The 13,311-nt window shown below is 30.1% G+C and overlaps 1 protein-coding gene across 1 annotated transcript; it reads right to left on the bottom strand.

The window, feature by feature from the left end:
* Positions 1-2,514: 2,514 nt before the first annotated feature.
* On the bottom strand, positions 2,515-3,382 carry LOC108768682 (peritrophin-1). Its single transcript, XM_018519204.1, has 2 exons — positions 3,299-3,382; positions 2,515-2,834 (listed from the first exon to the last, which is right to left on the bottom strand). Exons 1-2 carry the CDS (start codon positions 3,303-3,305, stop codon positions 2,587-2,589), a joined length of 255 nt encoding a protein of 84 aa, XP_018374706.1. The 5' UTR covers positions 3,306-3,382; the 3' UTR covers positions 2,515-2,586.
* Between the last annotated feature and the right edge of the window lie 9,929 nt (positions 3,383-13,311).

Genomic DNA, 13,311 nt, shown 5'->3' with positions numbered 1-13,311 from the left:
CGCAAATGAGTAAAGGTTAAATACAGTTCGTGTTAAAATACAAAATTGTAATTATAAACTACGTCTGCATTTTGTGAGAAAGATAAATGCGATTTGATGAGAATTTATATTTAGCAGCTTTTTAAAAACATGATAATGATACAGAAGTGTTTCAAAATTATATTATACAGTAATATTTAAATTTATCTTTTGATTTCTCAATTAATAATACTTTTGTACATTTAGATAAACCAACAATCGATAACCACAAAAGTAGTATATCTATAGATATTTATTTTACATTTGTCAACACGATTAAAAAATAGTACCTTGGCAATTATAGGTTTTTTCGCCTCGGTAAAATTAACAAATGATGAAACGCTACCAGATCGATCATCGATACACACCTATCTCGCGGCGCATCTTATGACAACGACGGCAACCAATCGGTTTCCAATTTGATACAGAATAGAATCCATTAACGGCGTCCTCCACTGACGCTTCCACCGACCGGATACATTTCGGCGAGTGTCAAGGTGGGAAATGGCAGAAGTAAAGCGAGAAGCCGGTACGGAAGTGACGGAAGAAAAAAGGTATTGCGGGTGAGAGAGCGCGACGAGGGTACAAGAGAGAGAAACGAGGGATGAAAAGGAACATACGAGATGCGCGTAAGCGAGCTGGCTGGCAGCCGGTAGCTGACTCGTACCGATAAGAAGTCTCGATCCGCGTTCTCTCCCGCAGTTCTCTGTCCAACGCTTCGTTCGTACCTTTCCTTTCACGCGCTTCTTTCTCCAGTTCTCCTTTTTGCAAGGAGAATACGACATTAACTGACGGACGAAGAGCGACGTCGGCGCGACATGATCTAGCACGGAGAGCGGTAGCGGCGTAGGCGATGTAGCCGACAAACCCTATCGGAGTATTGAGCTCAAAACGAAATGGGGAATTTAAGTGTCGCTGTTCAATGATGAGATCTTTCCTAGTATCTGTTATCTCTCACTATTCTTCTTTTATCTTCAGTTTGTCATTTTTTACTTCTATATTATTTACATTTGAATTATTTCAAGAATTATGTGTGTGACGTTTACTTAATTTATATAACAATTACTGATGTATCAACTTTTATAGGAAAAATATTACATATATACGTTAATAAATACGATTTAACGATTTATGATAGATTTAGTGTATCCATATTGTGAACAATTCATATAAAGCATATAAAGAATGGAAATGTAGAAATAATTTACGTTTTTTACGGATATACGTGAAATAAAATAGATGTTATGTTTCCAAGTCAAGACAAGAAAAAGAAGTATTTAAAGGCTTGTAACCTATATAATTTAAGGTACTTATTTTTTAAATGATCATTGTTGTGCAGAAGATTTGTGCTAAATGTAGCAATTCCGGAAAAGTGTGATTAAGTAGTAAATTTTTTATGGTTGACCTATTCTCATTTATATAGGCGCAATTACTACTCTAAGTTTATTCGCTGCTGCCCGTTACATTTTCTGCACTTACATGTGCCAGTGCCAGTTTGATAATACAGACTACCTATTAAACTGTTGATGTTAAAATGCAGCAAAATGTTCGCATAACGCGAAGATTTCTATCATTTGATACGAGATATCTTGAACTACACGCTCATCTTTGATTTTAAAATACGTCGAAATTATTTCTTTATTACGATCGTATTACTTAGCGTATACGTTCAGTAAGTCTAACGTATACTTCTACAATACGAAGATTATAGGTACTGTAAAAGTAAATTAACTCTTATGTTCAAGCACTTTTACAAGTTTCTTCGATAACGATACTTATTGTGATAACTACACTTATTCATGTTTACTATACGTAAATAAATAATATCTAATATTTTATAATTTATTATTCTATTTTACAATAAATAATTAGAAAAAATATAAGATAAAGGAGACGATAATAATCTGACACACTTACACACAGATGGAATAAAGAATATGAAAAACGTCGAAATATAATTTTAAGCTTGCAAATTATAGTTTTAATTTTTTAAAAAAGAAAACATTAAGAAATTACAATAGTCTGTATTTACAAGATTAAATTTAAAGTAGAAAAAGTAAATTTAAGTAATTCTCTCTCTCTCTCTCTCTCTCTCTCTCAACACTTGAGCTGTGTTAGAAAAAAGTAATAAATATCTCATAATTTGTAATATATTCTGATGTAATTCATATTTCATTTCTTTATAAATTTTTGAATTTTGCATGAAAAATAATCTATGTATTAATAACGTAATGCCAAACAAAATATATCAGCTAGCAAAATTAGAACATGTAGACTTCGAGATAGACTGGTCTATCACGAACACTTGTTATCATTATTATCGAGCAATCTTCATCAAATGGTACAGATATCGCCTGCTATTTACTAATTAATCAATTAAATTAAATAGACTTATATATACATGCAATAAGTGTAATGGATAATTTATTTATAATTTATTAGAAGAGATATGTATAATATAATGTCATATAAACCATGTAGTGATAATATAATACAACAATTTAATACAGTAGTAGTCCACATATCGTTATAGTAATATGTAATTAAGTCGTTACAGATATAAACTGATTATTGAGCCGTGCATCCAGCTTTGAATGGAAAATCGCAGACTTGTTTTTCGGGATTGAAGTGTAAGTCTTCAGGACACTTCATTACAATCGGTCGGCCATAGTCACAAACGAAGTAGTGATTGCAGTTGGTGGGATGAGGAATAAAAATGATATCGTCTCCTTCTCTTGGTATTGGGCAACGAATTTCTTGTGCTTGGACATAAAATACACCCAACAGGCACATCAAAAGTGCAACGGAGAATATGGCTAAAATATATTAAATCAATGAGAAAATGTAATGTGTGTGATAAGTAATTGTTTTATAAAATATCTTGAATTATTACAATTTTGTGCTAAGTACAAAAATGAAAACGCGCGTGATATCAAATGTATATAGTGATATTATTAAATGTTTTTATTACAAGTTATATGAATTTAAAAAAATGTAAATTTACAAGGAAGTATAATAAAAATTTCTTAGTCTAAATTATATATACCTATAATTTTATTTAGATTATAACTCTTTTCATGAAATTTGCTATATATATTTTAGAAATATTTCAAGGTAGTTCTCTACCCGAGTTGGAATATCAATTCATTTACGATATTTACAGAAAATATGTTCTACGTTTATTATGATACATTTTGAAGTACTTTATACAATAATAATTATATTTACTCATGAATTTAAAACTTTTAAACATTAATTATCACTTGAACAACAGACTTACCTTTCATTTTGCTGCTTGTTATTCTTTATTTTACTCTTTATGCGAATGTTACTCTTACGCGAATTTACACTTGATTGTATATTCGACTATCTGAAGCCTCTTTATATATCCGATCAATAGATCCTTTTTATCAGTCTGGATCACTTAATCGTTCTGAGATTCAAATCCTTATCAGATACGCGTAATGATATCATGACAAACCTGCGACTTAATATTTCACACAATCGTGAATAGCGACAGTTTCGTTAAATCACATCTAGGTTTGTTGTACATCATACCCAGTCAAAATGTTAAGAAGACGAAGGTCGAGGTAAGCAAGTAAATGAGAAAAGAAGGGATTTATGAAGAGTGAAACGAAATGAACGAAATGTAGGATGAGTGCGAGAGAGTAACGGAGAATGAGAGGAAGCGAGAAAGGAGAAGGATGCTAGCTGACACTCGGACAATGCTGGCGTGGTGCTGTCGCGTTCGGTTCCTGGTTATGGCGGGTGCACAATGCCTATTGTCGGGCAACCCACCATACAAACGTGTGTGCTGACGCTTTCACACAACGGCCAGCTCTAGCTCTCTACCTCTATCTCCTCTATCTCATCCGTTCGCTCTCTCCGTCGCCGTACTTTCGTTTCTGCCAAAGACGAACACAAAATCTTCCTCCTCGTCATTTCCTCATAAACTCGCGGCTTTCGGCAAGACCAATAATATATGTAAAGAATAATATACATTTTTTCGAATAATATCGTAGAAGTAGTGTAAAATGAGTTCAAAACGATAAAGTAGAAAGATGTGAAGATAGGAAAATTATATTTGATAGTCGTCGCTTCCACGACACTGCATCTAAAATATCGTCGCAAAATTGCGGGTGACATATATTCCAGTTCTTGCTGTTGCTATGATATAAAAATGTAAAGAATTATACGAATTGCTTAATATATTTATAACTTTTTATTTTATTATTTAAAAAGTGCATTAATTAGCTATAAATAAATTTATATAAATTTATATTATGTACTCTGATAATATAATCTAATATAAATAAAATTAAAAATTTTTTTAATTTTTGATAAAACACTACAAATTTTTCATGGAAATTATATTTTTATTAAATAACTTTTCCTTTCTAGCGTAACTAAATTACTAATTATTGATTTAATTTATACAAAATATCTGAATACATATATTGACAGTCTAAGATAACAATGTCGATTAAACTGATATCGTTATCTTAAGAATTAATGTCAATTTGATGTACTATATATCTACACATCTATATAGAATAATCGCATTATCAATACTCTTACTCTCTCAGTATGATTACTTTATTTACTTTAATTAAGTTAGTCGTATTTTAAAAATTATTTTCTATCTGACACATTCAATTTTATAAATTCTGTTTTAAATATACTAATACAATTTTAATAATTCACTATTATTGATTTAAATTAATTATTATTGACGTTATTTACTGCAACATATTGCAAATACGTATTGTTGTTATAATACATAAATATTAGAATAAGATGAGTTATGCACAGAAAAATAAAAAATGAACTTATAATTTCGTCATAATGCTTTGAATTGATAATCGATTGTTCGCATAGAAGTAGACAATTTTTAACAATAAATTGTTATATCTGTACGCTGAAATAATACGATATCCAAGAAATAAAGAAAAAAATCTTTTCATACGACAAATAAGAGGAAGAGCGGATTTCCGTTCTGTCACTTCGACAAGATGTCTATAATTTGAATTCAATCGTTTGCAAATCACGATCTCGTTCACGTCTTACTCTCAATTGTTCGGAACTGCGCGGAAATTGGGTTTCCTTTAGGAAATGAGACATTTCAGTCGACACGGAGGAACGATTGTTCGAAAATGGTTGGACGCCTACAAACGAAAAATATATCGTTTTCTTGAGACGTGCCAAAATTTTGATTAACTCTCAGTCATAAAGCTAGTTTAACGTATAAAAGTATATATTGCTTTGTTCGTGTTTAGACTTTAGATCAATTTTTATCGTTACTGAAAGAATAGTTACTGCAAATAATCTAATAAATATATTTAATAAATATATATTATACAGCCGTCAATATTCATATATAAGATAAGTGTTAAAATAATTATAAGGTTATTAATCGCTACGTTGCTGTCGATCATAATGTTTAAAAATATTATGGCATGTGAAAATGTTAGCGTTAATATTTCTATTCTCTATCGGCTGGGCAAAGAAGAAAGAAAGAGAAGAAGAGAACTCGGTCTCCTATACTCGCCGTATTGGCATACACGCCGCCTGCGTTTTACGGCCATATTCAGCGATTTTGCATATCGAGGCCAGACGTGTGTATGTGCGTACATTATAGGGCTGGGAAAAAAGGAAGAAAGAAGGAAGAGGAGAGACCCATCGCCGTCCTTTCTTCTCCAATGCCATCAGAACTGCTGCAAGCCCATTCACCTTTTCCACATCGATTCACATATATACGGCAATCGCAGACCTTCTTGAGAGCTCAATTTATCGCGGAACGGCCTCCGCTGCCGCATCGGTACAAAGCATGCTGGTGTGCAGGACGTATACCCTCCTTCGGATCAAATTGTCATAATTGAATAACCAAAGAGATAAGCGAGCTCCGCTTTGACTATAAGTGCGCTCGCGTAACTTTGGCAACGACCTCATATACGGGTCGATTCATTTAACCCTGGAGTACTTCGAGTCCACTTGGTGTTCAATTCTAAATTCTCCCTCTCGTATCATGCCTACACGAATTCCTTTTTACGATTAAGTCGATTAAACTGACCTATATGTTACATTCGGCATTCCATTTATTTTAATATATTGATACTTAATATATTGAAATTGATTATATGGGAATTTAAAAAAATGATTTTAATTATCAATGGTATCTTACAATAATTGAATATGAAATTACACATATTAAATATTAAACTAAAAGACTAATTAGTATTTAAAATTTATGTAGTAAAATTTTATCAATTATAATTTAAAACAATATTTAAAAGACTGTTACTTTATATACAACTTTATATACAATATGTAACAAGAATATTCTCAGAGGATAAAGCAGGGATAAGACAACCCTAAAATTGTACGATTCATTCCGGCGATCAGAAAAGAAAGGCGGTTCAAAAGAAACACTTGATGAAGCTGATGGAAAAGGTTGATACGAAATAAACGAGATCGGATGGAAGCGTAGGATGCGGATATCGGGGATAGCTTTAACGGTCTTCTGTTTAGCTGACTTCGCCATTTGCCGGCATGTCGATAATTGCCACAATGCAAGGATGAAAAGCTAGAAAAAGTACGGTGCAGCTAAAAATCGGAGAAAATAGCTAATCGAATGATGAGTTGATCACTAATTTTACCTTTAAGACTTGTATATATACTCATTACACACGCGAAGCAAAGTTATATACTTCAATATCATTATTTTTATTTCCAACTTTCTCTAGAATAGTTATAGGTATATATAACAAAGGAGGAGAATTTTATCAGAAACTCGATAATTTTTATTTTATTAGAGATATAAGTATAAATAATATGAATTGTTTTCTCTATTAATAATTATTCAATGAAAGATCCGAATTGGAACTAAGTACGTATTGGCAATCGTATTAGACAACCAGTTAGAAACTTGTTGCTGTGATTTATAATCATGGGGCAGGCAAATTGGGGAGCAGTCGAGTATATGTCATAGATTTGTGCCTATGAGAAGTGGTATTGCGGACACAATTGCTTCTGGCGCGAGGAACGTAACATGTGGTCACGCAATACCATTTCGATTGCGCTCATTATGGATTTATTAGATTCCATCATTCTCTTTTACTTAATGCAATATAAAAAGCAAAAATATTAAATCCTTTCGTATACAAAGTATACAAAGTATACAAAAAAATTATAAAATATTTTTAAAATATATACAAGACAACTATAATATTTTAAATAAATTATTACATTTTTTAAACAAATAAACTTTTTAAGTTTTACAAAAATAAATCACTGATAAATACGTACCTCTTTATTTAGAAAAGTTTTATCTGCAAATATATTTTTTGTTGTAATTATTATTACAACTGTAAATAAATAATTACGCTTTTGATTTTATAAAAAAATTTATTGTCTTATATTCGCATGTGAAATTAATTTCCCGTTTGCGATCTAGATCTTTTTGGCACAATTACGAACTTTCTCTAATTAGATTTTATTTTTTCGAAATTAAAAGGTAAAATCAGCTTCGTCTTCTTAAAATGTCCTGTTAGTAGTAGGTCTTATTTCAAGTATTATCAAAACATTACAGGTAAATATAATAGAGATATTGGAAAGTAACCTGAATTTTTTTGAAAGTTAGAATAATAAAAAAAAACTTGGACTGTATAAAAAGGAACCAAATTACAGACAGAAAGAGTAAAAATATGATTGTAGACGGAGGGTTAAATAACGCTAAAATTTTTATCTTAATTTCTATCCTTCAAACAATTTTCTTTTTAGAAGATCACAGACGGTAAAAGATTATAGCAATAATATTTTATTTCGTAGAACATGGACTTTCTGTGATCGTCTGATATTTACGAAGAAACGTGAGTACGAAAACCGCATCCAATAAATTATAGAGCATGTTTTGTATTATAGTATTGTACAATAAAATGTTTGCAATTTAAATCAGAGAGAAATAACAAAAATGTGTATTTCTTTACCATTGTACGAAAATAATAAGAAATAATAACGATATAGACACAAAATCTATAAAAAGTACGATCTACGATTGTAATTTTGAATTTTGAATATGAAAGATAAATATAATTTTAAATAATATGTTATTAAACGTGTAATAATATAAATATGCGACGACATTGTAATTAGAATTCCAAAATTTTTAATGAATGGTTTACCTTTGATGTTTTGATACTTGAAAATATTATGATTACAATTTATGATGATGACAAAGGTTACTCATTGATACAAGACAAATATAATCAAATATTAAAGGAAATTAATGTAACAATGAACATTTTAATTCTATATCTACGATCGAGTTTTTATTGTATAATTAAAAATGTCACTGGCAGTGCTCTCCGCTCTTACAATCTCAAGTGGAGGAGGTCTCTCTTAAAATTTGCATAACTGCTTCAACGATAGGAGCTTGCTTGAAATATGGCGTTTTATTATTTTCAAGGCACTTCACTTGGTTAAATGTAGGCAACGGACTAAAAGGTGAACACAAAAGGATTGGAAACTATAAGAAGATAAGTTTGTTTAGAAATGCTGTAGTACATCCAATTAATTTAATAAAAATTAAATAGCTTTAATTTTATCAAATTGTATTGATTAATTTTTTATAGATTTAATATCATTTCTCATATAAATACTGATATGGAATAAGTTCTTTTGAAATCAAATTAAATTTGGTGAATCTCTTAACACGTTATTTTTTCAAAATTAAAAAAAGTATATTTTGGATAAAATAATAAAAAATAGTAGATATTATTTATTAATACAAGTAAATATTAAAAAACCCGCCAAATACGGTAGAGATTAAATATTGGTGCCTAATATAATATTTCTAAATTTTAAATGTCTTTTAGTTATATAAAGTACTTAATTACTTATTACAAATTATAAATTTACAAAATTCATAAAAATTTATAAAATGTAAATATATATAAAAAATATTTTAAGTAGTTAATCAAGAATAATTTTAAGGTATAAAATTTTACAATATATTTTCTCATGTAACACACAAAACAATATGTCTAAATTTTATTATATTTTATTTTCTTAAGATTACTATGCAGAAAAATGAACAATGGAAATTGAACGTGCCAATATGCGAGATATTGGCTGACTAAGGTAGAAGATACTACTGTTATACTAGTAGTGCTGCTGGTGCAGCAGATATAAAACAGGATTCTTGATAAAGCGACAGACGGACGACGTGACGTTTAGCGCACGTGTTCCACATGTTGGCATGATTTCGAAAAAATAGCACCAATGTTTCTTATAAATCGTATTGTTTCTTATATATTGTTTCTTATATACACAAAAATATATACATGTGTTCTGTAAACGTCATCTCACGAAAATATTTATTTATAGAAATCATATTACTGCATTTGCAAATGCCAATTAATATTTTGCGTAAAATATTATTTATTTTATCGGCAATGTAATTTAGGTAAATCTATTAATTACATTCAAATTACACATACTAACGTAATGCTAATTAATCATGGCAATCGGCAAATACATTAGTCAGGAAAAGTCACACATATTGAAGATTCTGGTCATGTCCGTGGCATTCATTTATTACACAAATATACCGTCGCGCAAGTAAGTGTAATTACACGAATAATTATTTCTTTGCCGTCTCGCGGAGGGAATTATCTCGTAAGAACGATATGCGGTCGCATTCTCGACGAGGTATACGCTAAATGTCAGTGCGAGCACTTTCTATGTCACAATGAGTTTCTTACGGCGGCATTAATAAATATTAAAACCATTTTATTGCATAGCAATTTATTAGTATTTATTCAGTCTTCAAGATTAGTTTACGAATCATTCTTATTTCTTACTCTCCTCATCTGACAAATTTCCGCAATATTCTCGCTAATCATTATCGTGCACTCCGAAGTTTCAAAGAGAAATGAACTATTCATTGCGGTCGACCTTTACGACTCTCGTAACCTCTACATTTCTTACTTACTTATTCTCCTTTCCGCGTTACTGAAAGTGATCTCTCTCAATTCCAGAGTTATTGCCCTATTTCTCTTACTTACTGTTTCAATACCCGATTATGTTTGTTCTATATTATAGTTTTAACCTTTTTATAATATTTCAGAAGAAGTAAATTTAATATGTAATAGTGTCGCCTCTATATACTGTTTTTAAATGCATGTAATTACGTTTGGTTACAATATTAAATAATTCAATTTAATTAACTTGCCTTTTGTTTTACGAGATTGGCTTTTGAATAGATGTAATCTATCTATTATTTATTACATTTTCTGCGTTAAAATATGCAGCTGGTATTGTACATGTATAGTTATTATTAAATGATTTTAATTTTTTTGTTTGTAATTTAACTGTTATTTTATAATAAACAAATTTTGCATAAAGTAACAATAAAATTGTGAAAGGAATTCTAAACGCAGTTTACTGTGCGAAAATATTTAATATCATAAAATATGTATTTATTGAATCTATATAAATTTAAATGAAGATGCTATAAAAAATGAACATTTTGTCTCTTCGGTTTATCTTTATCATAAAACAATATGTACAGATTTAAAATTTTGCATATTACAATATCATCTATCATTAATTATAATTAGATACATCGATTAGATATTGAATTGATATTTAAAGTCAATATTACAATAATGATTTTATATGGTGCAAAAAAATTGTATATGGCACAAGAAACTTTGTAATGTATCTTAATAACAGTTTAATAAATTTATTCAAAATATATCATGCGTTGTGTAAAGTTTTGAATTTAATAATGTATTTTCTGCTACACCGAAATTGATTCAATAATTACGACATACTGCATAACGAAGAGAACAATTATTGTATATTTCATTTGATTAATGATGATCTCTATAATAAAACTGGCGTATATTACATACGTATTTCAATAAAATAATAAAAAGTACGTACATATTAAACAAAATAATCTCATTTGCCATACGATAGTCAAAGTGAAAGAAATGCACATTTTCTTCATCAACATTGATCAACAATTAAGATAAGAAGGCATACTAATATATTTAAATGTGAAATATTTACAACAATCTGCGCAATTTAATTATAAATACAAACTTGACTTGTATTGCCTCCGTATAGATAGGTATTCCATTACCTGTCTAAATATAGTAGGTAAATGCTTGTGTTATAAAATATATTCTAGTTATTAAAGTACTAAAACAAAGTTATTATTTTATAAATGTTCGAAAAAATTGTTATAAATTTTATACTGTGTTAATTATAATTGTTAATATTAAAATTTTCTTTAAACTTAATTTAATTACTTACTTTTAAATATAATTAAATTAAAAAAATATTTACAATAGATAGATCGTTGATATTCATGTTCAATGGCAATGGTGTCCGGAGCCCCGGAAATCATCTAAGCTTCATTAGAGTTAGATATCGATCCTCATTATGATATCACGAAACCGTCACGATGCACCTACAAACTGGATCTGAACACCTGAGGAAGATTCATCGAGTTTCTCCATTTGCATCGGGCATGACCTATTTCCATAACATTATCGTAATACTAGCATAAGCGCTCCTGGATTGCATGATGTAGGAACGACATCGTCGTTTCTGTGATCAGCTCTGTTACTAGTGTACAGAAATTATAGACGAATATGAGAGTTGTGTGACACTTATGTTATTAAAAATATAGTTTATCGTTAAACTTAGAAATGCAAGACATTCTGATTTTTTACACAGCTGCTGTTTATTAATGAAATACATTGAGATTAGAGTATTTTTATAAAAAGAAGGGCAACATGTTTATAAAAATAATAATCTAAACGAATAAACATTTTAATTACGCAAGTAATAATTACTAATATACAAAATATATCATTGCTTTAGAAAGTTTATGATATTGATAAAGCTTATTATAAAAGTTAAATTAATATCGTTTAAAATAATCAATTCACAAGCATATATTTTTCTTATGAGATTTTTTCAAGATAATATATGTATATTACCAAGTACCTTACAATTTTTTAATAATGTAATTATAATATAATATAATTTAATTTTCCAATAATTTTTCTCTCAGAACAAAAACTATGTCTCGAAAAGATATTTATAAAAGACGACAATTAAAAAATGCTGATTTATAGCCATCTGCACTCTCCAACAAAATACATGTTTTACACGAATTTTTCTCGTCGAATGTTGAAATTTTACCTATCATTCCTGTCGCAACCCTGCAGAAACTAAGTGGCAGCGTATTTTCCGGACCGGCCGCGAGGAGGAACAATGAAATGAGCAAATAACTAGATTCTCACGCGCAACGGAACAATAATGGCACCGGGGGAAATTTTTCACGGACCCGTGGGCAAAATAATTTGGCAACAGATGCGTCGCGTCGCGTTTTCCGAGCCACCCGACCAAGAATAACGGAGCAGAGCGGAGTGGAGCGGAAAGGGTGGAAGGGCGATATAAGCGACGGGGGTGCTTCGTGCACCGGGGACGCCACATCGAGGTGACACATTTTCGAGGTCTGCAATTGCAGACATTCTTATTATCGCAAAAAAAAAACACGAGATAATATTAAAAGAACTAAAAAATATATGTTCAGTTTAAATAAAATTGTAAATTTGTAAAGGTTATTTTTTAAGAATTATATTATGTACATATTTTCAATCAGTTTAATGAAGAAATAACTCTTTTAGTGAGATTATAATATATTTAGTGAGATTATATAACTTTTATAACGTATGAATAATAAGATATTAATTCGGATATAGATAAAAATGTATGTGGATAACCCACGTTATAAAAGAAAACAAAGTATTTTGTTTTACTCTTATGCTGTAAAAATAAATGTTACAAATATTAGAAGGGATAGAACATTTTTTAACAATCTTAAAGCTTCTTAGTAAAATTCTAGATAAAATAATAATCAAATATGCATTACAAAATTTGATATGCATCTTTAAGAATTTTCTTTTACACTTAAAGTTTTTAGTTTTTAACTAATAGCATATACCTTCACGAAGCATAGCGAAAAACGATTCGACCCTCGCAAGATTGAAGGCTGATACGTCGTGAGGATGGAAAAGACCACAGACGAAGGAGTGGAAAGAAGCCAAGAAGGGAGATGGGATACAACTTAGAAATAACAAGGCCGAATGACAAGAAAACAGAGAAGAAGTTCAAGCTGGGGAGGTAGCGGCCCGTTCTGTTAGAGAAAGAAAATGCCTCGTGGCGGAATAAGGAGAGAAAGAGGGATAGGGGAAGAGAATCGCTCTGAGAACG

Source organism: Trachymyrmex cornetzi, unplaced genomic scaffold (assembly GCF_001594075.2).
Source record: "Trachymyrmex cornetzi isolate Tcor2-1 unplaced genomic scaffold, Tcor1.1 scaffold82, whole genome shotgun sequence".
Lineage (NCBI taxonomy): Eukaryota > Metazoa > Arthropoda > Insecta > Hymenoptera > Formicidae > Trachymyrmex > Trachymyrmex cornetzi.
The sequence above is the reverse complement of the archived record's forward strand: the minus strand, read 5'-3'. Positions and strand labels throughout refer to the sequence as shown.